General features: G+C 55.7%; 3 protein-coding genes across 15 annotated transcripts; 1 reads left to right on the top strand and 2 right to left on the bottom strand.

Annotated features, from left to right (window-relative positions):
• Nucleotides 1-725: 725 nt before the first annotated feature.
• Nucleotides 726-14,538, top strand: SRRT (serrate, RNA effector molecule). 6 transcript variants are annotated; one of them, XM_060123008.1, is made up of 20 exons: nt 726-979; nt 1,326-1,465; nt 6,668-6,796; nt 7,058-7,204; nt 7,462-7,650; nt 9,496-9,665; nt 9,797-9,981; nt 10,168-10,266; nt 10,348-10,465; nt 10,662-10,819; nt 11,156-11,217; nt 11,330-11,408; nt 11,709-11,897; nt 12,245-12,418; nt 12,518-12,671; nt 12,827-13,020; nt 13,217-13,373; nt 13,902-14,003; nt 14,116-14,242; nt 14,400-14,538. In XM_060123008.1, exons 2-20 carry the CDS (start codon nt 1,344-1,346, stop codon nt 14,401-14,403), a joined length of 2,559 nt encoding a protein of 852 aa, XP_059978991.1. In that variant the 5' UTR covers nt 726-979; nt 1,326-1,343; the 3' UTR covers nt 14,404-14,538. The 6 variants fall into 6 exon arrangements, with proteins under 6 accessions (XP_059978991.1, XP_059978990.1, XP_059978988.1 ...); XM_060123007.1 differs by having other exon boundaries at nt 742-979; nt 13,914-14,003; nt 14,344-14,538; XM_060123005.1 differs by having other exon boundaries at nt 749-1,053; nt 14,344-14,538.
• ACHE (acetylcholinesterase (Cartwright blood group)) lies at nt 10,839-21,628 on the bottom strand. Of its 8 annotated transcripts, none has more exons than XR_009535244.1 (5): nt 18,872-20,084; nt 18,027-18,511; nt 17,084-17,253; nt 14,326-14,508; nt 10,839-13,791 (listed from the first exon to the last, which is right to left on the bottom strand). XR_009535244.1 is itself a non-coding variant. In XM_060123010.1 (5 exons), the coding sequence occupies exons 2-5, from the start codon at nt 19,934-19,936 to the stop codon at nt 16,846-16,848; spliced, it is 1,848 nt and encodes a 615-aa protein (XP_059978993.1). In that variant the 5' UTR covers nt 19,937-19,958; nt 21,548-21,628; the 3' UTR covers nt 16,680-16,845. The 8 variants fall into 8 exon arrangements, 4 of the variants coding, with proteins under 4 accessions (XP_059978995.1, XP_059978996.1, XP_059978993.1 ...); XM_060123010.1 differs by lacking the exons at nt 10,839-13,791; nt 14,326-14,508 and adding exons at nt 16,680-16,973; nt 21,548-21,628 and having other exon boundaries at nt 18,872-19,958; XM_060123011.1 differs by lacking the exons at nt 10,839-13,791; nt 14,326-14,508 and adding exons at nt 16,680-16,973; nt 21,548-21,593 and having other exon boundaries at nt 18,872-19,961.
• UFSP1 (UFM1 specific peptidase 1 (inactive)) lies at nt 14,606-15,660 on the bottom strand. Its single transcript, XM_060123016.1, has one exon. It carries the CDS (start codon nt 15,161-15,163, stop codon nt 14,735-14,737), a length of 429 nt encoding a protein of 142 aa, XP_059978999.1. The 5' UTR covers nt 15,164-15,660; the 3' UTR covers nt 14,606-14,734.
• Nucleotides 21,629-26,121: the final 4,493 nt, after the last annotated feature.

The raw sequence follows: 26,121 nt of genomic DNA, 5'->3' as shown, positions 1-26,121 counted from the left end.
ATGGCAGAAGCAAGTTCAGAAGGGTCTTCTTAGTCCTGGGCCAGTTTTTTTTGCAACTCCACTGTACACTCTTTTTAATGTAGTTTCTGTAAAGACACCCCTCCTCTCAGCGCTGGGAGCAGGGCTGCCGCATGTGCAAGGGAGGCAGCATTTCCTATTCTAAACAAGTCTTCACACTCAACTCACTGAACAAGGCGGGGGGGCGGTGCATTTAATCTGGGGCAACCCAGATCCTGCTTGGTGGTCAGGCCCTAAACCTATAACCGATCTCATCAAAGTACTGGTTGGGGTTTGCCACTTTTGCTTAAAGATGGGGTGCCTTTCTGGAAGAAGAGCAGGAACAATGGATTTTGCAGGTAGCACGTGCTGAGGCACCAACAAAGGCTGGTTCTCTGATGGGACCACAAAATGGTAGAAAATGCTTTAAAATGGTTGCCGTATCCGCTAAACGCCCTCACTCCCCAAACCCGTGCCCTGCGCAAGAAGGGGGAACCACCCCCGATGAGGTCCGGAGGCTCCGTGATCAAAGCTGGGGAGAAAGCGGCTGGACGCGAACTGTTTCAGACCCCGGGCACATCCGGGAAAGCGCGACCTTCGACCTCGGCGGGAGGAAACTTCCCCTCACGCCCTGAGGGTTCTATCTCCCTCCCGAAGCTACGCTTGGTCCCGCTCCGCTCCCGTAGTTCCTCTCGCCCGCAGTTCTCGTCCTGGAAAGAGCGCGAGACTTCCGGCTCCCCGCCCCTTCCCATCAGTCCCCGGTGCTCCCCGCCTTTGCTTCTTTGAGTTGGTTCCAGATCAGGCACGGCGGGTTGTAGTTTGTGAGCCGAGGCGCCGTTCTGCGGGTGACGCAGGCGCAGCTCGGGCGGCGCGAGCCGACCGCCCATCTTCTGCTGTCCCACTTTGTTCGCGTCTACTCGGCCCCGTCGCTGAGAGCCCCGTGTCTCCCTCTCACACTCGCAATCCCCGTCGCGCGCCCGAGGCAAGGGGCGGGCCCAGGTCACCGGGAGAATCTGCTGGCCTGAGCGCGAGACGAACGGCCACCACCGCTCCCTGGTGGGGGAGGGGAGGGGCCTGGAGAGCCGGGCTGTGGCCGGCAGCTGGGACAGGGGCCTGCGGGTGGGCGGGGAGGTGGGCGTGGAGGCCCCTGGGGGAGAGTGGAGAGTCGGATCCCTACAGCTCCCGGGGCCGAGGGCTTAGGCTGGCGGGGACAGCGGAAGGTTGGCCTTTGCGGAGGGAGGCGGGCGTGCTGCTTCAAGGGGTGGGGGGGAATCCTTTGCTCCTGTCGTCATTGTTCAACACCCCGATTATTCCTGTCCGGGCTCCAGGCCCCTTCTTTCCGCGCCATGGGTGACAGTGATGACGAGTATGATCGAAGGCGCAGGGACAAGTTTAGAAGAGAGCGCAGCGACTATGACCGTTCCCGGGAAAGAGATGAAAGACGTCGAGGGGATGATTGGAATGATCGGTAAGACACTGCTTTTTCTTAATTTTGTCCCCCGTCTTATTCTCTTGCATTCAAGTCTCGTTGCATTTCCCTTAAGGTTTTATTAGAGCGAACCATATGAAATCGCTCATACTTGACCGTTTCATGTGGTTCAGCCTATTTGCTCTTGGCCAAGGAGCTAGCTGTGGCTTGATTTTTGAAATGTCCAGCAGATCAAAGCAATAGAGGTAAGAGTTTAAGTATGAAAAACCAGTGTTTTTGTGTGTGTTTTATTGTTTGTAAATTATACCCCAAAAATGTTGATTCAAAAAAAGTAGTATTACAGAATTGACTTGACTGGAGAGGTTGTCAGACAAGTACCCTAGCAGGATATGTAAATTTCTTGTAATAGTCTAGCCTAAAAACTGAAAGAGTTCTTTGAATAGTGATGGTTGGGTTAATTGATTAGGTTTGACTCAGCTAGTGATTAGCTTTTTGGGATGTTCTTGAGTTAATTATAGTTGAGGTGTTTCTGTTAAGAAACAGCTGATAGGGGCTCCCCTGGTGGCACAGTGGTTGGGAATCCACCTGCCAGTGTAAGGTACACGGGTTCAAGCCCTGGTCCGGGAAGATCCCACATGCCGAGGAGCAACTAAGCCCATGCACCACAACTACTGAGCCTGTGCTCTAAAGGCCGCGAGCCACAACTACTGAGCCCGCGTGCCGCAACTACTGAAGCCCGAGCACCTAGAGCCCGTGCTACGCAACAAGAGAAGCCACCGTAATGAGAAGCCTGCGCAGTGCAACTAAAGAAAGCCTACGCGTAGTCACAAAGACCCAAAAATTAAATAAATAAATTTATTTAAAAAAAGAGAAACAGCTGATATTTAAAGGAACTGTGGAAGACTTTTATCTAAGGGACATCATAAATATCTAATCGGTGAGCTGATGGCGCAGGCTTGATTTGGAAACAGGTTATCAGGGAAAAGTTTGAGGTGGCTTATTGCAATAGCATTTATTCATTCAGTGTTGTTTTGAAAAGTGAGTTCAGTAAATCGTTCAGTCAGTATATCTCTTCACTGTGGAGACTTTATGTGGCACTTTGTTTTGTTTAGTATCTTCTAAGAATGTCAGACGACAACAAAAGGTGTTCTTAATTCTGAAGCTGGCTAAGGTATAGTTATTGCCCTTAAGGAGTTTACAGTCTGGGGCTTGGAGTGTGGGGCAAAATGGCCTTGGGTGTATTTTGCAAATGAGTATATATGAGAGGTCATGATGAAGATGTGAAATGTTGAGGGAACAGATCTGAGGGAGGGGACAAGTGGTGGAGGTGTTGTAGGGGAGAGCGACACGAAAGGGACACCTAGCAAGGCTTGGAAAGATGAGTGGGGATTCCTCAGACACAGGTGGAGTGTGCACCTTGGAGTTGGGGGCATAATGTTGTACACAGAAAAAAGCACATGTTCTAGTTTTTTTAGAGTAGTGGTTCTCAAAATCCCTAAGAAGTCTTTGAGCTTACAACTATTTTTTTAAAAATTTATTTTATTTATTTTTGGCTGCATTGGGTCTTTGTTGCTGCACACAGGCTTTCTCTAGTTGCGGCGAGCGGGGGCTATTCTTGGTTGCGGTGCGCAGGCTTCTCATTGTGGTGGCTTCTCTTGTTGCGGAGCACGGGCTCTAGGCGTGCGGGCTTCAGTAGTTGTGGCTCACGGGCTCAGTAGTTATGGCTTGCGGGCTCTAGAGCGCAGGCTCAGTAGTTGTGGAGCACGGACTTAGTTGCTCTGCAGCATGTGGGATCTTCCCGGACCAGGGCTCGAACCCGTGTCCCCTGCATTGGCAGGTGGATTCTTAACCACTGCACCACCAGGGAAGCCCCTAAGCTTACAACTATTTTTTATTTTCTTTTTAATTTTTATTATTTTTTAAAAATTCTTTTTCATTATGGTGTATTGCAGAATTGTGAATATAGTTCCCTGTGCTATACAGTAGGACCTTGTTGTTTATCCATTCTATAGAAAACAGTTTGCATCTGCTAAGCCAAACTCCCACCGCATTCCTCTCCCCCCCCACCCCCCCCGCAACCACAAGTCTCTTCTCTATGAGTCTGTTTCTGTTTTATAACAGTTCATTTGTGTCATAGTTTAGATTCCACGTATAAGTGATATCATATGGTATTTATCTTTTTCTTTCTGACTTACTTGACTTAGTATGATAATTTCTAGGTTCATCCATGTTGTTACAAATGGCATTATCTCATTCTTTTTTATGGCTAAGTAGTATTCCATTGCATATATTTACCATATCTTGTTTATTCATTCATTTGTTGGTGGACATTTAAGTGGTTTCCACGTCTTGGCTATTGTGAATAGTGCTGCTGTGAACATAGGAGTGCGTGTATCTTTTTGAATTATAGTTTTGTCCAGATACATGCCCAGGAGTGGGATTGCTGCATCATATGGCAACTGTTTTTAGTTTTTTGAGGACTCTCCGTACTGTTCTCCATAGTGGCTGCGCCAACTTACCTTCCCACCAACAGTGTAGGAGGGTCCCCTTTTCTCCACACCCTCTCCAGCATTTGTTGTTAGCTTACAACTATTTTCATAGTAATATTAAGATAGACAGTATTGTTGTTTCACTGTACTGGCATTTGGTACTATAGCAGTGGGGGGTAAAACTGCTGGTGCCTTAGCACAAATCAAGGCAGTGGCACCAGACAGTTAAAAAAAAGTTTCACTTCATGTCATTAATGAAGCAATAAGAATTTTAAACTTTATTAAATTGGATTCTTGACTACATGTTGTTTTTTTTTAAGTTAATTAATTTAGTTTTGGCTGCATTGGGTCTTCGCTGCTGCATGTGGGCTTTCTCGGGTTGCGGAGAGCGAGGGCTACTCTTCGTTGCGGTGCGCGTGCTTCTAATTGTGGTGGCTTCTCGTTGCGGAGCACGGGCTCAAGGCACGCAGGCTTCAGTAGTTGTGGTGTGTGGGCTCAGTAGTTGTGGCTCGAGGGCTGTAGAGCGCAGGCTCAGTAGTTGTGGCGCACGGGCTTAGCTGCTCCGCGACATGTGGGATCTTCCTGGACCAGGGCTTGAACCCGTGTCCTCTGCATCAGCAGGCGGGTTCTTAACCACTGCGCCACCAGGGAAGGCTGACTATATGGTTTTCAATACATGTGATGATAGGAAGGATGCATAAAGCACTTCTGCATGTAGTGTGGTGGTTACCTTGAGGAGGAGCATTTGTGGGATTGAGTTGTGAGCTGAACTAACAGTCCTCATCCTTCCCCCCCACCCCCCCGCTTCAGGTTTGTTACCTGAATGAAAGGCTATCAAACAATGCTTATTCATATCTGGGTATTTGGTAGACATTTTGAAAAAAGTTAAGAGAACTTGTTACTTTAAGGAAAATTGTCAGTTTTGTTGCCAGTGAGGAAGTGGAACTTCCCAGTGTAAACTAAAATTTTGGAAAACTTGTATCTACCAGTGTCAGCTTGACAGCTTCCTATTACTTTAAAGACTTTTCTGGTGAGAGTGATACTAAGGGAGTGATACTAATGATTATGATATTTTGATACCGTGTAATGAGATGTGTGAAGATGTTTTCAAAGAGCAAGGTAGAATAATGAATTTTAATATAGAGTACAAAATGTTCATTGATTTAGTTTCAGATTCAACATTGCAGCTAGCCTTTAAGAAGCTATTTCTTGCCAAGTTTTGGGTAGTATCAAAAGCAAAGAATATCCCCAGCTATCTGAAAAGGTTATTAAAGTGTTCCCTTTTCCAACTACATATCACTGTGAAGCCAGATCTTCTTATTTTTCAACCAAACAGCGTATCATAATAGGTTGAATGGAGAAGTATATACTATGAGAATCCAGCTGCCTCTATTAAGCCAGACCTTGAACAGATTTGTAAATGAAATAACGATGCAACTTTTCTCACTAAATTTTTTTGTAAAATAGCCATTTTTTATAAAAATGTATAAATGGGTAGTTTATGTTATTATATAACTTCAAAATTATTAGGTGTTTTTTTCTGTTCTAATTATGAATACAGTTAAGTATTGAGAGCTCTCATGCACATAAGCAAAAGCTCTTCAATCTTCAGTAATTTTTAAGAGTGTAAAGGGGGTCCCAAGACTGAACAGTTTGAAAACCACTGGGTTATAGCAGAGGATTTTCTTTTTTATTCTGTTAGATGGAGATGGGGTTGGCTGGTAACGAACGGGTAGAGAACCTGGAATGACAGCCAGGAACCAAGGTTTTTTTTTTTTTTAATAAATTTTATTTATTTATTTTTGGCTGCGTTGGGTCTTTGTTGCTACATGTGGGCTTCTCTAGTTGTGGCGAGCGGGGGCTACTCTTTGTTGCGGTGTGCGCGGGCCTCTCATTGTGGTGGCTTCTCTTGTTGCGGAGCACGGGCTGTAGGCATGTGGGCTTCAGTAGTTGTGGCACATGGGCTCAGTAGTTGTGGCACATGGGCTTAGTTGCTCCGTGGCATGTGGGATCTTCCTGGACCAGGGCTCAAACCCCTGTCCCCTGCATTGGCAGGCATATTCTTAACCACTGTGCCACCAGGGAAGCCAGGGAAGGTTTTGAATAGTATTTTGTACTGGCATTTAAGCAAGGGCATGGCATGATTGGATTTGTGTTTGAGAAAGATCACTTTGACCTTGGAGTGGAGGAAAGGGAGAGACCAGAGGTAGGGAAGACAAACCAAGGCTGCACTTAAAGGAGAAATGGCCAGGACCAGGGCGCGTGGACTAGGGCAGAGTTTGTGGGGATGGCACGGAAAAGGACAGCTTTCATTTGAGGCAGAGGATTAACAAGCCAGTAACAAATTAGTGGTGAGGGTGACACTTGATAACTGGATACCTGGCGATAATGTTGGTGCAACTGAGAGTGGGAAACAGGAGAGGGGAAGCAAGTTTGGGCCCATAGTGATAGAAATAATAGGCTCGATTCTGACATGTTGATTTTGAGGTGATAGTGGCCGTCTAGGAGGGGTTGTTGATGTTGGTCTGAAGCTCAGGAAAAAGGCCAGGCTGGAGGAGTTGGCAGGCCATCAGTTTGTGGGAAATGGCTGAAGTGATGGAAGTAGACAAGAGTTTTTTCCTCTTAGAGGGAAGTTTTATAATTTCAGGCTTTTAGTCTCGTGTCTCAAATACGATGGGAAGGGCCTGTCCAAGAGTGTGATCTTGGGATATCCGACTGTGTCTTATTTACTGCTACTTGCTCTTATCTCCAGAGAGTGGGACCGTGGCCGGGAGCGCCGCAGTCGGGGTGAATATCGCGACTATGACAGGAATCGGCGAGAGCGCTTCTCTCCTCCTCGACACGAGCTCAGCCCCCCGCAGAAGCGCATGAGGCGAGACTGGTGAGATGGCCACGGTTTCTCTGTCTTCTCTTCTCAGCCTCGGTTCTACTTGGGCCTCAGCTGTCTTCCCTCACTTCTGCTGAGAACTTTCTTGGTCATTTCCTTTTCTCAAAGTTCCCATAAACCCATCTTTTTTGGTTCCTCTAAACCCTTGGGTGAGAGACCACATGGCAGGTGTGCCCCTCCCTCTGTCCCATCTGCCTTTGCGCTCAGGAGACATGATGGCCTTCTCTGTCTGACTTTTGTGTCCCCCACCCTCAGGGATGAGCACAGCTCTGACCCATACCACAGTGGCTATGAGATGCCCTATGCTGGGGGGGGTGGGGGCCCAGCTTATGGCCCCCCTCAGCCCTGGGTTCATCCAGACGTCCACATCATGCAGCACCATGTTCTGCCTATCCAGGCCAGGTAAAGACCTGCGGTTCTGGGGTTCTTGGGAGAAGGGAGTCGGTAGGCCTGGGGGATGGATTGGGGCTGCTGAAGACCACGGCTGGAGCCAGGAGAAGTGGGTCAGGCACACTGGCGTGCCCTTGGGGGTGGCCGCAGCTGGTGCCTGGGGTCATGTTCCTGGTGGGCAAAGGAAGGGGGCAGCTGGCTACCTCGGCCCGCCATCCCCCCACCCTCTTCCCCCACAACCAAGACTTCCTGACCGGGCCCCCCCTCAGGCTGGGCAGCATAGCAGAGATCGACTTGGGTGTGCCGCCACCTGTGATGAAGACCTTCAAGGAGTTTCTCCTGTCTTTGGATGACTCTGTGGATGAGACAGAGGCAGTTAAGCGCTATAACGACTACAAGCTGGATTTCCGGAGGCAGCAGATGCAGGATTTCTTCCTGGCTCATAAAGATGAGGAGTGGTGAGTGCCCCTCCTCTCCTGCTGTCTTTTCCCTGGCATGTTTCCCCTGGCCCCGCCAGCGGAGCCTGCAGCCCTGTCCTCTTCCCATTTTCCCCAATCCAGAACTTCCTGGGGGTGGGGGATGGGAAGCGTCACAGCACTGGCTGATGGGTTCTCCTCCTCACTTCCACGTCCACCACGGCCCCCACGCCATCTCCCTTCCCCACTGTCCTCAGTGAGTGAGACGCCTCCAGGCAGCTGGCCAGAGCCACCTGTTCCCTTGGGGCAGCAGACTGCTTCCCACTCGCTGATACTGGGTCACTGTCATCCCTGATCGCCGGGACCCTGTTTGGCCATGGCATCCTCCCAAAAGCAACGAGTGAATCCAGACAAGAAAAGCAAAGATCTCAGTGTCGTTTGACAGAAAAAGAATTTTAATTTTTTTCCTTTTGTGGATGTTTTAATTTTAATCAACCATCTTTTCCCCCCTTCCTGCTCCTCCTCCTCCTCATCCTCTTTCTGCTCCTCCTCCTTGAAAAGAGCCAGAACTGGGAACTACACCCGCTCATCGACGGAGCTCGGAGCAAACCCACCTCCACCCCCACCATACCCAGCCCATACATGAGCCCCTGGGCTGACGGCGCTGCCCCGGCCAGGCAGACAGGCAGGGCACTGCTGTGCACAATGCAGCGGTTTAGCTGAATGTGATTGCTCAGGCAGCTAGTCAGTCAGGGCCGCCTCCGCGGAGTCCCGCGGGGGTGGGGCATCCGGGCCGGGCGCCCCAGCCAGGAGCCAGCCGGTGGCCCACCAGCCAGCATGGGCCCTGGGCGCGGCTAGTTAAATCTTGAGCTCTGTTTGACCAAGCGGCCAAGGTAAAGATCCTGGAGGTGACGCCTGCGGCTTTCCTTTCCTCTTACGCTCAACTCGTGGTTCTGTTCTGTCACCGTCTCCTCTTTCTTCCTAATCTGTGTCTTTGTCTCACTCTCTCGTGAACCTTTCCTTCTTTCTCCGTCCTTGTTCTTGCTCCTGCCTAACGCTTCTTTCTCCTGTTTTTTTTTTCTCCCCCTAGTCTGTTTGGTCTTTAGTTTTCCTTTTTGTTTTTGACTTCTGGGACTTTTTCTCACTTTCTCCTTTCTTTTTTGCATAGCCTGATTTCTTCTGTCCCTCCCCCCCACTCCTGCCCCCCTGCCCAGGGTCCTAATTTAAGTATTTCCTTTTTCATGATCTATCCTAACGCCCCACCCTGTCCTCTCTCGATCCCTGTGGGCAGTACCTGAGGTTATAAGGGCACTTCAGTTTCTCCCTTTGCTCTTTCCTTGTCCCTTCACCATCTGCTTATCTTCCCAAGGGGGGAGAAAGGTATCCTGCCTTTTTTGGCTTTTCCTTTCTGGTGATTTCAGGTTTCCCTGTCTTCCACCAAGGGATGGAGGGAGCTGGTGGGAGCAATCCTTTTAATGACTGTAGTTTGGGGTTGGCAAGGAGAGGGAGGTTCTTTGGGGCCTGCTATTTCCTTAGAGTTCCTCTGGGAAGCTTTGGGAAACTACACTTTTTAAAATTTGTGTTTCCCAGATACTCAGGGCAGTCAGTCTGCCTCCAGCCCTGGCTCCCCCTGTAGTCATGCTCTTTCCAGATCCAGAGCTCTTAGTTCCTGGCTCTTCCCTAGATCTTCTCAGAGCATAACCTCTGGTTCCTTTTGGGGGGATTGGGTGGTTCTAGTGCACCCCTCTCCCCTCATCTCTGCTTTTATGATCTTTTGTGGGTGTGAGAGGATGGGGGCTTTCCCCTGATTTTCCTGGGCCCCTCCCCATGTCCTGGCTCTGGCCTCCAGTGACTGTTTGGCCTCTTCCCTCCCCACTTCTTTCCCAGGTTTCGGTCTAAGTACCACCCAGATGAGGTGGGGAAGCGTCGGCAGGAGGCCCGGGGGGCCCTGCAAAACCGACTGAGGGTATTCCTGTCCCTCATGGAGAGCGGCTGGTTTGATAATCTTCTGCTGGACATAGACAAAGCTGATGCCATTGTCAAGATGCTGGATGCAGGTGGGTGGATTGGGAGGGGTGGGATTGTCTGGTCACCAAGGTCTTGGTTGAAAATGGAAATAGATGGACAGAAGGCCAGAGGCTGAAGGCCAGGGCCCTTGGATGGTGACCTCTGCTCCCTTTGTTGGTAGCTGTGATTAAGATGGAAGGAGGTACAGAGAATGACCTACGCATCCTGGAGCAGGAGGAGGAGGAGGAACAGGCAGGGAAGCCCGGGGAGCCCAGCAAGAAAGAGGAAGGCCGGGTTGGACCAGGCCCGGGCGATGGAGAACGCAAGACCAATGAGAAGGATGACAAGAAAGAGGACGGCAAACAGGTCTGAGTGCCGGGGCTTCTGGGTGCTGTCTGTGCCGCCTGGGCAGGAGAATGGGGCTGCCTCAGGGGTCGTGTCTTGGGTGGGGGAGAGGCGAACTTGTGGGCTCAGCTGTGGAGGGTGGGCGGGGCCCTCTGACAAAGGCTGAAGGGGAGACCAGCATCCCTGGTGATTTGTCTCTACCTGTAGGCCGAAAACGACAGTTCTAGTGATGACAAAACCAAGAAATCCGAGGGTGATGGGGACAAGGAAGAGAAGAAAGAAGACTCTGAGAAAGAAGCCAAAAAGGTGGGCTCTCCTTTGCACAGGGTCGGTGTCGGGGCTGGGTCCTGGTACCTGACTCATCTCCCCTTGCTGTGGCTCTTACAGAGCAGCAAGAAGCGGAATAGGAAGCATAGTGGTGATGACAGCTTTGACGAAGGCAGTGTGTCCGAGTCGGAGTCGGAGTCGGAGAGTGGCCAGGCCGAGGAGGAGAAGGAAGAGGCTGGTAGGTTTTATTTTCTTTGCTTCTAGTCCAGTCTCTTCATACTGACCGGTGTGGCGGGGGGAGGTGAGAGGTTTGTGAAATTGATGGAAGGGTGGCCTTTTGGGAGGGACTGGTGCGGGGAGGTTTGACAGCTTCTCTATCCTCCCCTTCTCAATTGACAATAAATTTTCACCAACTCCCACCACTTCCTGCATAGAGGAAGCACTCAAGGAAAAGGAGAAGCCCAAGGAAGAAGAGAGGGAGAAGCCTAAGGACGCTCCTGGGCTGGAATGTAAACCCCGACCGCTGCATAAGACTTGTTCTCTCTTCATGCGCAACATCGCGCCCAACATCTCCCGGGCTGAGATCATTTCTGTGAGTGGGAAGAATGGTACTGGGGGCAGGGGTGACGCCCAGGCTCCATTCCTTCGGGTGGGGGCGACAGCGAGAAGATAACCTGGCACTGCTTCTGACCTACATCTCTGTTTCTCTGATGGGGAGGCCCCCTTCCCATGGGCCCACGCCCTTCAGAGAGTCTGGCCCTGGTTGCATGGTTTGCTTTCAAGTGCTGTTATTCTTAAGCCCTTAATTGTTTCTTCCTAGTCCAAGGAAGGATGAAAAGGCAGTTCCCCAGGGTTCTGAGGACATGGGGATTGGAGGAAGAAGTGAATCCTTGAATCACAAGTGGGGCTTCTGTTTCTGCTTTTCCAGCTTTGTAAAAGATACCCCGGCTTTATGCGCGTGGCATTATCGGAGCCCCAGCCCGAGAGGAGGTAAGGAATGGAGGGAGGTGTGACCCTGGATACCTTGGGGAAAAGGTGCAGGGGAAGATTGGTGGCCAACATCACGTCCATCCCAGGATTATGCTGACATTTTCTTGTTTAGGTTTTTCCGTCGTGGCTGGGTGACCTTTGACCGCAGCGTTAACATTAAAGAGATCTGTTGGAACCTGCAGAATATCCGAGTGAGTCCTGGGAGTGGGGCTGTTGAGGGAGAGAAGGCGGGGCTCCCCCTGCTCCACACAGTCTCTGATCCCTTCGTTCATTGATGGCTTCATCCATCTGCTCCTTATTTCATCCATTTAGTCTGCTCACGTGAATTGTATGCAGTTGTCTCTCGGTTTGGCTCTGAGACTGTCCCTGTGAACAAGACACCCCGGTCCCTGTCCTTAGGGAGCTCAGTCTGATCGCTAGCGTGCTCGGTCGGGCCAGTCTTTGAGTGGCTCTTCTTTGGCAAGTGTTGGTGAGCCTTCTGTTCCCTCCAGCTCCGGGAGTGTGAGCTGAGCCCTGGTGTGAACAGAGACCTGACCCGTCGTGTCCGCAACATCAACGGCATCACCCAGCACAAGCAGATAGTGCGCAACGACATCAAGCTGGCGGCCAAGCTGATCCACACGCTGGATGACAGGACCCAGCTCTGGGCCTCTGAGCCTGGGACGCCGCCTCTGCCAGCGGTTAGTGACTCCTCGTGGAACTTGTTAAAAAGCCGCGGGTTCCCCCTCATCTGCTGTGGGCACCTCTGGCCTTACCTGGTCTGTAGCACTGACCCCCTTGTACCCACCCCCGTATTTGCCCCTCTCCTCCTGAGCAGCATCTCCAGCTTCCAACAAAACAGATTGGTATTAGTGATTACTTATCGGCTAGGGCAGAACACGTACACAAATTAAGACAAATAATGAGGCAAATGTAACAGCCCAGCCGAGCCCTGAACTCCTTTCTGCCCCACATTGCCTTTTCAAATGAGAAGGTTCCTAGGCTACCCTGAGGAGTTTTGTCTGCTCTACCTCTCTCACCCTACCAGAGTCTGCCCTCGCAGAACCCCATCTTGAAGAATATCACTGACTACCTGATTGAGGAAGTGAGCGCTGAGGAGGAGGAGCTGCTGGGGAGCAGTGGGGGGGCCCCTCCTGAGGAGCCTCCTAAGGAAGGGAACCCTGCAGAGATCAACGTGGAGCGGGATGAGAAGCTGATCAAGGTGCCAGTGGGTGCAGGGTGTGTGGGGCGTGGGAGAGCCTGGCTCGGGGTGGTAAAGGGGCAAGTGTATGGGGAACTCTCAGCTTCTCATTTCTCTTAGGTTTTGGACAAACTCCTCCTTTATTTGCGCATCGTGCATTCCCTGGATTATTATAACACGTGCGAGTACCCCAATGAGGATGAGATGCCCAACCGCTGTGGCATCATCCATGTTCGGGGGCCCATGCCGCCCAACCGCATCAGTCATGGAGAAGGTGACCTCCCAGCTTTCCCACTCCTGGTTTCCCTCTCTCCCAGCTGCCTCTGGCCTTAGTTCTGCTCTGGTAGCAATGCTTTGCCACCCTCTCCTCTAATCCCCGCCTCCGGGTTCCCTTCTCCAACCTGCTCTCCGTCTGTTCCAAAACCACAGTGCTAGAATGGCAGAAGACATTTGAGGAGAAGCTGACTCCGCTGCTGAGTGTGCGGGAATCTCTTTCAGAGGAAGAGGCCCAGAAGATGGGTCGCAAAGACCCTGAGCAGGAAGTGGAAAAGTTTGTGACCTCCAACACCCAGGAACTGGGCAAGGATAAGTGGCTGTGCCCTCTCAGTGGCAAGAAATTCAAGGTCTGGGATGTTAGACATTTGTGTGTTAGGACTGTGGGAGGAGAGGGTTCAGCCGGGAAGCCTCCTCAGAGCCTGGGGAGGAACTGCTCATTGTGATGAGACAGAGGGGAGGTGGAGTGTCCTTGCAGGTTGGGTCTGGGGAGCTAGGGAACCCTCATTGCTGACTCAGTTCTCACCCCCTCCTCTGTTCACCCAGGGCCCTGAGTTTGTACGCAAACATATCTTCAACAAGCATGCAGAGAAAATTGAGGAAGTAAAGAAGGAGGTTGCATTTTTTAACAACTTTCTCACTGATGCCAAGCGACCAGCTCTGCCTGAGATAAAGCCAGCTCAGCCACCTGGCCCTGCCCAGAGTAAGATACGATCCATGAGGGTCTGCCCCATTCTCTCTCCCTTGACTGTTCAAAGACTCCTGGTTTTATTTATTTATTTATTTTTGGCTGCGTTGGGTCTTTGTCGCTGTGCGCGGGCTTTCTCTAGTTGCGGCGAGCGGGGACTACTCTTTGTTGCGGTGCGTGGGCTTCTCATTCACTGTGGTGGCTTCTTTTGTTGTGGAGCATGGGCTCTAGGCATGCGGGCTTCAGTAGTTGTGGCTTGCGAGCTCTGTAGAGCGCAGACTCAGTAGTTGTGGCGCACGGGCTTAGTTGCTCTGAGGCATGTGGGATCTTCCAGGACCAGGACTCGAACCCGTGTCCCCTGCATTGGCAGGCGGATTCTTAACCACTGCACCACCACGGAAGCCCCTCCTGGTTCTCTTTAACTTGTTGTATCCTGTGAAGTTTCTACCTCACTCTCAGGCCATATTACTAAAAAGCCAGCTGTCCATCTCCCGCCACTGCCCCGCCCCCCCCCCGCAGTAATTCATGTCCCTGTCTGTATTGTACTCCCCCCAGGTCTGACCCCGGGACTCCCCTACCCACACCAGACTCCCCAGGGCCTGATGCCCTATGGTCAGCCCCGGCCCCCCATCTTGGGCTATGGAGGTAAGTGTAAGAGAGGGTTGAAAGGACCTGGCCTGGGGCTGGGAGAAAGAAAACTTAGCTAGGATGTAGCTGAGGTCACAGTTTTTCAACTCAACACTGATCTTTTTCATAGCTGGTGCTGTTCGCCCTGCAGTGCCCACAGGAGGGCCTCCATATCCCCATGCTCCCTATGGTGCTGGCCGAGGGAACTATGATGCCTTCCGAGGCCAGGGAGGTTATCCTGGGAAACCCCGAAACAGGTGAGACTGGGCTAAGATGTCTAAGTTTTCTTGGCCCTCTTCAAACTCCCTTTCAGGGACCCTCAAATCTCACCCCCTCTTACCTCTTTCTAATCTCACAGGATGGTCCGTGGAGACCCACGGGCCATTGTGGAATACCGTGACCTGGATGCTCCAGATGATGTGGATTTCTTTTGAGTCATACACGTTTCCTCACTCCTGGTCATCATCTATACTTGTGACTGCCTCGTCCCATCCAGCTCTGAGAAGTTTTTGTACGTTCAGCCCTACTGCCAATAAAAACACTTGCGTGGTGACTCCTGGCTTAATGTATATATGTAATATACTTCCCCAGATGCTCCCCAAAATTAGCTGGGGCCATGGTTGGCTGGGCCTTGCCACTTTATTGACACCAAAGATCCCAGGCTCTGCTGGGGCTTCCTGAGGGTCTGACATCAGGCAGCCTCTGCCTTTGAGATGGGTTAGATCAACGGGTATGGCGCTAGAGAAGCCTCAGTCCAGGGTGGGCAGCTGCTTTTTTGAGTTACAGCTGGTCAAGCACAGGTTGTAGAAGGAGTTGGGGTCAAAGGCTGTGCTCACCTCTCGCCAGCCCACCCAGCCAGCAGCCTGTAGTTCACTAGGGTTTTTCGGGGCACCCCAGCAGTGAGGGTCCAATACCAGGACGTAGGCTTCCGTGCCTGGCCCCAGGCACACTCCCAGCAAGGCCTTTGACCGGGCATCCGCATCCCCTCCAACCATTACAGGTCCCCCGCCCCCTGCGAAGTGGTAATAGAGCCTCTCCAGTTCCCCCTGAAGCCCTGCTCCACGGGGCACGTGACATAGGCGCCCTTGGGGACCCCCGAAGTGGTCAAGGCAGAGGCTGGCCTCTACACAGCCGATCCAGCTCCGAGAGCCCCGGAACCCGGGGGGCTTGTCGCCCATGTCCTCCAGGGCCGCCTGCACGGCAGCCAGTTCGGGTACGCCCGCCGGCCGGCCCTCTGGCCACGAGCACAGCGTTTGCAGAGTGCGGTAGCCGCAGCCCCAGCCCCGGTCGTCCACGCCGTCGCAGCCGTAATGATAGTAAATGTAATGGCCCGAGAGGAGGGCCAGGCGAGCGCGGCCGCCAGCGCGGCTGGGCGGGGCCAGGCCCAGGTGGACGTCCTTCAGCGGCTCCAGGGCGGTGGGCGGGAGCGGCGGTCGCCGGGCCGGGCAGATCCGTTCTCCAGGCGGCGCGGAGCGAACTCCAGGGAGAACTCTGGGCTCTAGCGCTTCCTCTCAGCCCCGAGTCTTGGGCTAACTGCGGGTGTACAGTCCCTGCGGTCGCTCTCGCCTGGCCCCAGGTTTAAGCGCGTGGCGCGGCCCGCGGCAACCACCACCAAGCTGCCGCGCGGGGCTCCCACAATGCACCGCCGCGTCCGCGCCGCCGTCCTCACTGCGCAGGCGTGAGCTCCACCTCGCCGGGCGGAATGTACTCGCCGCAGCGGCGGGGGCGTGGCGCGGGCGCCCATCACCCCACCCCTCAGATCCGCTCTTCCCGCCGGCTTTAGCACCCATCCCTCCATTCATTCAATCCCAGTGGTTGAGGCATTCTGCCCGGACCCTGGCTCCCCAGGCGCGCACACTCCTGTGGCTGTAACAGTTTATTGGCAGCCCAGAGGGGCGAAGGCACCGCGGGGGAGGGGGCTCGGCCCGAGGCATGCAGAGGGCGGGGAGCCCCAGGGGAAAGTCGGGGGTGGGTGGGCAGGGTCTAGGGATCCTCTGTGTTATATCCCAACCCTTAAATAAATAGTATATACAGCTGAGGGGCCGGGCGGAGCGGGCAGGGCAGCGGGACGAGGGGGTCCCTCCTGGGTCACAGGTCTGAGCAGCGATCCTGCTTGCTGTAATGGTCAAACTGGTTCTTCCAGTGCACCATGTAGGAGCTCCAGCGGTGGAACTCAGCCTTCCACTGGCGCTCAGCCTCGTCCAGCGTGTCTGCGGCCAGGGTGCCCGGCAAGTGGGTAGGGGGGAGGACATGGGGAAGGACGGGAACGGACATGGAGGGGTGCGTGAGTTCAGGGAGGGCACACGGAGAATGTAGGAGACCACGTTGGGTGGTGGAAAGAGGATCAGGAGAACATGCAACAGACGGAAGACCAGGGGAAGGACGAGGGTAGAGGCGGGGCCAGAGAACGATGGCGGGAAGGAGGAGGGAGGGGGAGAAAATGACCGGAAGACAGGGGGACAGAAGGGATCAGAGGAGGAGGATCCGTGGGTTGGTGGGGAAAAGAGAAGAGACAGAAATGGTTGGCGGTTATAGCCCCACTGGGGGGTGCTATCTAGCCCTAGGGCCTCCCTCCCACCCCAACACCAAGCTCAGGCTCCAAATAATAATTTTATAAAAAAAGAAAATTGGCTTTTTCATTTCCATTTAAACAATAAAGGCGTGTGGATCCCTGAGATGGGTCGTAGGTGTCCTCCCACCCCCCCCACCCCCCCTGCCCCCAGCCCTGTCCAGTTTGAGTTTCTCTGTTTGAGGAGGCAGGGAGCGCTGGGTCGGAGATCCCTGAGTGGAGCCCTTCCCCACAGTCAGACCACTCATTAGAGGAGGGGCCCCCTGAGGCCGGAGGGGGAAGAGGCCGTGGTCACAGCCGCAGGAGCCGGGAGAGGAGGAGGAAGAGGAGGAGGAGGAGGGACAGGGGGAGGCCGGGCCTGGGCCTCGGGGCAGCCTCCCCGTGGGCGGGGCCTGAGCAGGTGCAGGGGGCCTCCGAGGCTGGGGGGAGAAGAGAGGGGTTACACCCGGCCGGCTCCCAGTTCCCTCTCTCTCCGCGCCCCTTTTCTCCCCCGCCTCCTCCCAGCCCCTGCCCGCTGGCCCCTGCGTACCGGTGGCGCTGAGCAATTTGGGTAGGAAGCGGTTCCAGAAGGCGCAGGCCTGGGCGCGCAGCCCCCGCCGCACCTCTAGTGGCCGCAGGTTCAGGCTCACATACTGCTGCGCTCCCGCCGTGTATGGTGGCCACTGAGGGGCTTTGGGATCTCGGGGGTCATTGGGGTCCCTGCGGAAGGAAAGGGAAAGCTCAGCCCCTGGGGGCTGGGGAATGGAGATGGAGAGTAGGAGGAGGCAGGCTGCTTCCTGACCCATGCCGTTCCCTCTTAGGCTCCAGGGAGAGCCCCGTCTCCTCCCTCCCACATTCTCCTTCATCCTTTCTCTTTTCCAATATGCTCCGTCCTCCGGAGTCTTCCCCTTCCTCCTGCCCTCCCTCTTTCTGTTGTTCCTCTTTTTTTTTTCCCTCAATTTTTCTGCTCCATCTTTGTTTCTCCCATTTAAAAAATTGCTATGACTTACTGAGCCCTTACTAGATACTCAGGCCCAGTCCTATCTCTACAAACATCATGTTTACTTCTGCGGACACCCATGTGATGGGATATTTATGGTCCCCTTCTTCAGACAGGTAAACTGTGTGCGTGTGTGTGCATTCGTGTGTGTCACAGCTAAAAAAATCATCACTGGTCCAATTGATCCAGTTCTACAATGCACACTCCTAACTGCTCTGGTAACTCCTTTGTCTGTCTCTCCTTGTCTGTCTCTTCTCTTTGCCTCCCTCAGCTCTGTCCTTGTCTCATCAGGATCTGCCACCTTGCCTTCCTCCCTCCTTCCCTTCTCTTGGGGTCTCCTTTGTCATTCTCTCTCTCCCCCTTTGTCTCCTTTCCTTTGTGAACTCGGCCCCCCCCCCCGCCCTTTCTGCTTGTCTCCCTCCCTCTCTGTCTGTTCCCCCCGCCCCTTGCCTCCCTGGCTCCTGGAGGCCCTCCTCCCCTCAGCCCCGCTGACCCTGTGCGGGCGAAGTTGGCCCAGTATCTCATCAGTCGTTGGGCAAAGGTTCTCTCCTCGACAGTGTAGTTTAGCGAGGGTTCCAGGGGGAGCCCGAAGATAAACTCGATCTCGTAGCCGTGGGGCACCCCCATCCAGAGGGGCCAGGAGAGCGTGGATGCACGGTGTTCAAAGATGTAGGCATAGACGCGAGCGCCTTGGGCGGCCAGTCGCCCAGCCAGCTGGGCTACGGGGCACACGACGTTGTGGTCGCCCACCACATCACTCATGGCCTCCCTCAGGCGTGCTGGGTCCTCAGGGTGCAGCCAGTCTGTGTAATGCAGGACCACAGCCTCGGCAGCCAGGTCACTTGCCTGGGGGACCCCGACCCGCACCCCGGCCAGGAACTGGGCCCGGCTGATGAGAGACTCGTTGTCTTTGCTGAAGCCTGGGGCCCCGTAAACCAGAAAATAGGATCCCTCATCCTTCACCACACCCACCAGCACCTGAGGGGACAGGACGGAGGGATGGGGGAGGGGAAGCACAGACAGACAGGCAGACAGAAACAGATGGACAAAGAGCCAGAGAGGTGAACAGTTATAGACCCAGGACCAGGGAGGAAGAGAGTTCGAGATGGGGGAAGGGAAAGAGAGAAAGAGAAAATACACCCACATTTCCTTTCCTCTCTGTCCCACGGACCACCCTGGGATTGAGCCCTCAGGGGAGAGGAGTGGGCCATGGGGCCCAGAAGCCTGGGCCTTTGGGAGTGGGTTTTGAGGACCCCTCATGCCTGGGTCCCCACGGGGAGGGGCAGGTGAAGAACAGGCCTAGAGGAAGCAGCTCCACCCCCTCCAGCCACTAGTCACCTGCAGGCCATGGAAGTCTCCAGCATTGATGAGGGCTTCAGGCGTGTCACTGAGGAAGTCTCCATCCACCACAGGCACGAAGGAGAAGCGGAAGACGCTTTCCTGAGGCAGCACATGCCACTCGTGGTCCACCAGATCCTGAGACGGCCGTGTCCGCAGGCAGGCCACCAGGTCTGTGTCATTGCCACCAGCCCCACCAGGCGGACAGCCCACGAGGCGGGCCAGCAGCGTGGCCCTGCGGCGGGCCTCTCCCACACCCACTGTGGCCCAGGGCCCATTGGGTGCCCCGCTCTGCAGCACGGCCCTGTGGAACAGGCCCCGGCTGGGTGGGGACAGCAGGTGCATGCCCACGGAGGCGGCACCTGCGCTTTCCCCAAACAGAGTCACTGACGTTGGATCCCCCCCGAAGGCTGCTACGTTCTCCTGCACCCACTGCAGTGCCAGCCTCTGATCCAGTAGACCCACATTGCCTGGGGCTTCCCGGCTCCCCGGCAGGGCCAAGAAGCCAAAGGCTCCCACCCGGTAGTTCATGGACACCAGCACAGTCCCCTCGGCCTGGGCCAGGAAGCGACCATCATACACGTCCAGGGAGGAGGCCCCGCTGTAGAAGCCACCCCCGTAGATCCAGACGAGGACAGGGGTGGGGGACGCAGGCCGGGGGTACGGTGTCCACACATTGAGGTAGAGGCAGTCCTCGCTCAGCTCACGGTTGGGGTTCCACATCTCGGTGCCCTCAAAGCCGGGGTACAAGGTGTCTACATATTGGTAGCAGACTCTTTGGAAGGCTGTGGCATTCAGCACCCCTGGCCAGGGCCGCTTGGGCTCTGGTGGCAGAAAGCGACGGGGGCCCACAGGTGGCTCTGCGAAGGGGATGCCCAGAAAAGCAGAGACAGGGCCCCCAGGGGCCATTAGGCGGAAGCCCCGTAGCCGGCCCCCACGCACAGTCACCAGCAGCTCTGGGTCCTCTGGGCCCTCAGCCTCTGCCCCTCCTCCCAGGAGGAAGAGGAGGAGAAGGAGCGGGGAAGCCAGGGAGGGTGTGTGCAGGGGACACCACGGGGGCCTCATGGCTGCCAGGGCAGGCAGGCGTCTGCTGGGAGAAAGAAAGGCAGAGGGTGAAGGCTCAAAGCTGCCAGGAGGGAGGAGATGATTAGGTAACACTCTTGCCCAGGGGTTATCACTGAGCTGCAGAGGAGGTGGGGCAGGTTGGCAGAAAGGAGAGAAATGGAGGGAGGGAGGGAGACAGGCAGAGACAAGGACACAGACAGGGAGAAGCAAGAGGGGACAGAGATCAGGCACACACACATACACCCAGACGGACAAATGCAGGGAACAGAGACAGACCTGCCAAGCAATACCCTCCCCTGCCCCGCAGAAGACCCACCGCCCTCACTTCCTTCCCCCAGCTGGGTGGACTGCCTTGGGCCCAGTTCGAGCAGTGCGGGGCACCAGCACCAGAGGCCGAAGGCCACGCACAGTCCACCCGACAGGGGCGGGGCCCTCACTGACGGGAGGCGCCGACGGGGGAGCTTGAGGTGGCGTGAAGGCTCAGCCTCTCATGCAGTTGGCCAGGGCCGTACCCTGGGAGGGTGTGGGTTGGGCATTCAGGGTGTGGGAGTCGCAGTTCCCGGGGTACCCCAAATCCTGCCTACTCCACACCCTGCCCCACCCAGCCCCGCCTCATCCACTGTCTGACACAGCGCGTTGGTACCCGCGAATGCCCGTCAACTGCGCACCCCCCTCGCCTAGCCTCAGCCAACAGGCTCGCTAGCCCTGGCCCCACAGGACTCGAGTCCCCCATCCATCCGATGCTGCGGTGCACGCTGCCGCCAGCGGGGGGCAGTAAAGACTGAGAAAAGGACGGCGCTCCCCGCCCCGAGTCCAGGAGCCGGGAACTTGGGGCGGGGGTCTGGGGGCTCGCGGGCATTACCAAGGGGTCTGAAGGGCGAGGCGGGACGCCTGCGTTCTCGGAGCTCCGGAGATCCCCGGCTGCAGGGGCAGGGGCGCTATTTTGGGGCAGCAGCTGCTGCGGTTCCGGCATCTCCAGCCAAGGGATCAAAATTCCCCGGGTCGGAACTCCCCCCTCTCCCGCCGGTCACCCCTCACCCAGCCCTCGCCGCCCTGAGCTGGGGTGGTGGTGATGGAGATTAACTAGGAAACCCGAGTGGGGCTAATTATAACTCGGGGCTTCCGCTAAGCCTCCCCTTCCCCTAAAATAGAGACGGAGTCCCCGCGGGAGGGGGACGCCTGGGCCTGGGAGGGGGCTTCGGCTGGGAGCTGCGCAGGGGCGCTGGGGTCGCGGGATCCCGGAGGGCCCAGCCGGGCTCCAGGAACCTGCGCAGCTTGGATTCCGCCCCCAAGCAGGGGGCATCTTCCAGTGGCCCCAGACTTGGGGGCGAGCAGGGGCAGCGGCGCTCGGGGGTCCCCACAGGAATTCGAGAGCAGAGGCGGCAGCTGGCCCTGCGGGATGCTGTCTCCCGCGCGGGCAATCGTTAAGTATGCGGCGGTGAGGGAAGAGTTAAGGGTGAGTGTGGGGCGTCGGGGGGCGTCGCTGGGCAGGCCCCGGGGCGCGGTGGGCGTCCTGTCTGGGAGCCTGGGTTCCTCGGGGCGCGCACCGTTCCCAGGATGCGGAATGGGCCGCGGGCCGGAGGAGGGTCCTGGGCGGGGCGGGAGACTCACCTGAGGCGGCCGGGCCGGGCCGCGCCGGGAGCTGGAGGCGGCCAATGTTCCCCAGCGCAGGCTGAGCCGACTCTGACAGCCGCCGCCTCCGGCCCCCCGCACACGCCCCCTCCGGGCCGCTCGGCGCCCCCGCCCGCCCCCGCCCACTGTCTCCGCCCCCGCCCCTCCCCGCCTCCCCGGGCTGCCACCTCCTCTCCCTCTCCCTCTCTCGGAGCCCAGACCCAGAGACCCCGGGGCCCAGACGCACTCCAGTGACAGACGCCGACAGACGGACAGACACGCAGTGACAGACACGACAGAAAGACCCTCAGCGGCGGAGCAGACACCCACAGGGACAGATAGAAGGACAGAAGCCCGCGGAGACAGACACATGCAGACGGACAGTCTCATGCAGTGACAGCCAGAGACAAACGCAGTGACCGACATTCACAGACGGACGGACACATTGACACATTGACACATTGGACACATTGACAAGTCGGGGCTGGGGGCCGAATAAATGAGCGTCCCTGGCCACGACAGAGCAGGGGTGGCATGGGAGGACCGGTACGTGAAAATGCGGTTGAGGACCCCCTCAGGGGCCCGAGTGGCACCGGTGGAGAAAAGGTGACACCTGTGAGAATGAGGATGTGAACATGAGACCACGAGGGGACACGAAGGGGACCCCCGAAGAGGGAGGAGACCCCCGGGGGGAGGGAGAGGTGACTCCGGGACACCAGACAAGGAAGGCCAACGTGGTGGCACGCGCGAGGCTGCGGGGTGAGGCCGCCGCCGCAGTGGAAACTTCCGGAACCCCCGCGGGTGGGTGTGCGCTGGTTCCCTGACGGGTGACCTCGGACTTCTCGTCACCAGGATCCGGTCGGGGCATGACATCACCACGCCAGGCTCTCATTGGCCGCCGCGGCCGGCCGGTGGGAGCGGCCTGGTCTGGGCTCGCGCAGCCTGGTCGGAAGGGCCTGGGCCGCACGGACCCCCAGGTCCCGCCCTGAGGGGGTCACCCATGAGGACGGTGCGGCCACGGCGGCGTCCCCACGCGCGCGAAGTGAGGTGGAAAAAAATGGGTCTTGGTGTGCCCGCTCTAGCTCGCCGCGCGTAAGCGCCTTCCTCTCCCGGGGTAGCTGGCTCCGGAGCTCGCTACCAGCTCACTGCGTGAGAGACCGCCCGGCGCGGGCGAGCGTCGGGGTGTGCGTGCGTGCGAGCGCGCGGCGGTGCGGGGCGATGCGTGGGGCGGGCGCGTGCGCGCACGCTCACTCGGCCGCCGAGCGCCCCGCAGCGTCCGACGAGGCCGTCCGCCGCCGCTAGGGGCCGGGTGGCACCGGGTCTCGGGGTCTCGCGAGGACCGCGGGATCCGCGGGAATCCAGAGACGTGCCAGGCCCTGGGCCGCTTGGTCTCGGCTCTATAAGGTGGGCGACCCCCCTCCAGCCTACCCACCCGTCCCGCGGGAACCGGCCCGCGCTGGGTCCACTCTCCGCTTTCGGGCGGCGGCCGCCAGGTGGCGCCGAAGGCAGCCGCTCCAGCCTTGGAAACTGGGATGGCCCATAAAGGTCTTGGGGGTGATGGGGGCTTGCCTCCTTGTCACTCTCCTGAACGGGCTGTGCCACGCGGTCGCCTCACCTGACTGCTGTAGTCATGAAGTCCTAGGCCCGGACCACGGAGATAGAGAGGTCAGGGACAGCTTATAGCCTGGGGTTGTCGTGAACTAGTGATAGCTTAGAAGGTGAAAAGACAGGGCATGTTCTAGGAGTTGGCCCAGCAGAGACCTCCTCGGAGAGGTGAGTGCTGGCTCCTGCGCTTGGAAATGGCATCAGTGGGGCAGTACCTGTGGGGGAATCCATGGCAGGTAAGGGCAAGGCTGGTTGTGGAGATTTCTTTTTTTTAAATTTAATTTAATTTAGTTTTTTATGCAGCAGGTTCTTATTATCTGTTTTATACATGTTGGTGTATACATGTCAATCCCAATCTCTCAATTCATCCCCCCACCCCCACCCCCGCTTTCCTCCCTTGGTGTCTGTACATTTGTTCTCTACATCTGTGTCTCTGTGCCTTGCAAACTTGTTCATCTGTACCTTTTTTCTAGATTTGTGGAGTCTTCTGAAGCCAGTCAGAACTTTATTTTGGCGGGGGTGGGGTGGGGTGGAGCTGGGGGTGGAATATGGAAGGTCAGCCAGTAGGAGAGGGAAGGGGAAGTTGCACATGAAGATGCTTCAGATTCTGGGGCAGAAAGGGGATGCAGCCAGTTATGTCAATACCCTTCTCCGCCTTCTGCAGGCATGGGGAAGGCAGGGGCAGGGCTGCGCTAGGGAGATGGGAGGAAGGGCAGGCAGGCCCGGTAGGGGGTTAGGTTGGGATCTGAGGAGGGTATTCTGATCTTGGAGCCCCTACTGTGCTTCCCCAGGCCCTGGGTCAGGGAGGGGTCAGTTGAATGTCCAGCCAGAAGCATCTGCAAGTCTGCGTGGAGTCCTAGGGCATGCAGGCCCTGTGCCTGCTCGGGAGGTGCTGCAGAAGGAGGCCAGGGCTCTGCAGCTGCACACAGCTCTGGGAGATGCGCTGAGGAGACACGGTGTGTCCTCAGCCGGCAGTTTGTCCCAGGATTGTGAGCATGGAGGAGATCATGCAGATTGTGTCCCCATCTCAGAGAGTTTTAAAATTAGCAGCTGACCACTGGAGAGAGCCAAGATAAAGGGTGCAGGTGTTGGGAGATCCACAGGGCATTGGAGCAAGCCCTGGACTGGGTTCTCAGTGTTCTGCTGACGGGCAGGGAGACCTCTGGAGGGGCCACACTCGTTGTCTGGGCCTCTGTTTCCTGACATATAAAAAGGTGGGGCTTCTCTGGTGGTGCAGTGTTTGGGAGTCCGCCTGCCGATGCAGGGGACACGGGTTCGTGCCCCGGTCCGGGAGGATCCCGCATGCCGCGGAGCGGCTGGGCCCGTGAGCCATGGCCGCTGAGCCTGCGCGTCCGGAGCCTGTGCTCCGCAACGGGAGAGGCCACAACAGTGAGAGACCCGCGTACCGCAAAAAAAAAAAAAAAAAAAAGGTGGATTGGACTTGAGTATACGTCAGAATCATGGGGCTGTTTAGAGGGGCTGATCCATCTGGTATTGAGTGGAGTTCTTAAGTCTGTGTTTTTAACAGGTCGTCAGGGCAGTCCCATGAGGGTGGTCTGAGGACTACATGAGGAGAAATGCTGGATGAGTTGCCCTCACAGTCAGGCCAAACTGACCTCCTCTGGATCAACAGGCTGTGTGGGTCAGCAGGAGGTGCTGTGGGCAGTCAGTGGATACAAGAACTAACAGGGACGCCTCTGGCCACCAAGGGAGACGGACAGGGACTTGAACTCGTTCTTTAAAATGGATAGAACTTCCAGGAACAATTCCTCTTTTTACCTTTAGCCTCTCTCCAACCTTTGTCAACACAGGGACCTCACCTGTCTAGCCATGACACCTGTCCCTACATAGTCCAACATGTTAACCTCCCCAATGTCCTCTGTGACCCCACCCTACACAGCTGCCACTACAGAGATATCCTTGATCCATTTCTTCCTTCACCATGTCTGTTTATCCAGTAATCAATCTGACTTCTATCACCAGTGCTGCCAATTCTATTGATACTTTCCTTGCATCTCTGTCTCCCACCTTTGCTAACACGGGGAACCCCTACTTCCATTACAGTCCTTGCCTACCTCTGCCAACAAAAAGGATTCTTATCTCCTCTGTTTATTGGTTAGGATTCAGTTCAGCTATGTGAGACAGAAAACCACACAGTAATGGCTTGAATGAAATGTAATGGAAATGTATTTCTCTCTTAGATAAAAGGGACCCATAAGTAGGCCATGCAGGGTTGGCAGGGTGCCCTTGATATCGGGGACCTCGTTCCTTTACAGAGAATTTTGTTACTTAACTGTCTTCAGTATGTAGCTTCCACTGCATGGTGTAATATGGTTGCTGGAACCTCAGCCATCACATCTACATTCCCAGCCAGCAGGAAGGAGGAAGGACTGAAGAAGGGCATCGCTCCTCCCTTTAAGGACATTTCTTGGAAATCACAGACACAGCACTTCAGTTTCTATCCCACTGGTCAGAACTTAATCCTAAAGTCATAACTGGCTATACAGGAAGTTCTGGATGACAGGTTACTCATCTAAACCTTGGCTGTTCTAATACTAAGGAAGAAGGTGGGGCAGATACTGGGGATAGCAGACGTTTGCCAAACCGCATGAAGGCTTCCTTTGCCTCGTCAGTGCAAGACTGAAACACACTTCTAAAATGTTTCAATTCAGGGATGATGTCCCCCACCCCGGTACCCGCCTTCCCCGCTCCTTTTTTTTCTTTTTTTTTTTTTCCGGCCGCACCCTGCGGCTTGCGGTATTTTAGTTTGCCAACCAGGGATTGAACCCCGGGCTCACCGCAGTGAAAGCGCGGAGGCCTAAGCACTGGACCGCCAGGGAATCCCGCCCACCCCCTTTCTTTCGTGAACGTCCCCACCCTGCGATTTCTGTGACTTGGGACCTCTGCTGTCCCCAGCTGCTTCTCCACGGACACGCACTGGTTCTCGGGCGCTGCGAGGTGGTCATCCG

This window comes from Lagenorhynchus albirostris, chromosome 15 (assembly GCF_949774975.1).
Source record: "Lagenorhynchus albirostris chromosome 15, mLagAlb1.1, whole genome shotgun sequence".
NCBI classification, from domain to species: Eukaryota; Metazoa; Chordata; class Mammalia; order Artiodactyla; family Delphinidae; genus Lagenorhynchus; species Lagenorhynchus albirostris.
Note: the sequence above shows the minus strand (reverse complement) of the source record. Positions and strands in the feature narration are given on the sequence as shown.

What these genes read in the sequence shown, in the direction of transcription:
- SRRT (XM_060123005.1), top strand. Translation starts at nt 1,344, where the DNA reads ATGGGTGACAGTGATGACGAGTATGATCGAAGGCGCAGGGACAAGTTT. An exon ending in GGAGGAGAAGGAAGAGGCTG is followed by an intron (nt 10,466 to 10,661) that starts GTAGGTTTTATT and finishes CTTCCTGCATAG; the next exon opens with AGGAAGCACTCAAGGAAAAG. An exon ending in GGGATGAGAAGCTGATCAAG is followed by an intron (nt 12,419 to 12,517) that starts GTGCCAGTGGGT and finishes CATTTCTCTTAG; the next exon opens with GTTTTGGACAAACTCCTCCT.
- UFSP1 (XM_060123016.1), bottom strand. Translation starts at nt 15,163, where the DNA reads ATGGGCGACAAGCCCCCCGGGTTCCGGGGCTCTCGGAGCTGGATCGGC.
- ACHE (XM_060123010.1), bottom strand. Translation starts at nt 19,936, where the DNA reads ATGAGGCCCCCGTGGTGTCCCCTGCACACACCCTCCCTGGCTTCCCCG. An exon ending in GAGACTTCCATGGCCTGCAG is followed by an intron (nt 18,512 to 18,871) that starts GTGACTAGTGGC and finishes CTGTCCCCTCAG; the next exon opens with GTGCTGGTGGGTGTGGTGAA. An exon ending in GCCAACTTCGCCCGCACAGG is followed by an intron (nt 17,254 to 18,026) that starts GTCAGCGGGGCT and finishes TTCCTTCCGCAG; the next exon opens with GGACCCCAATGACCCCCGAG.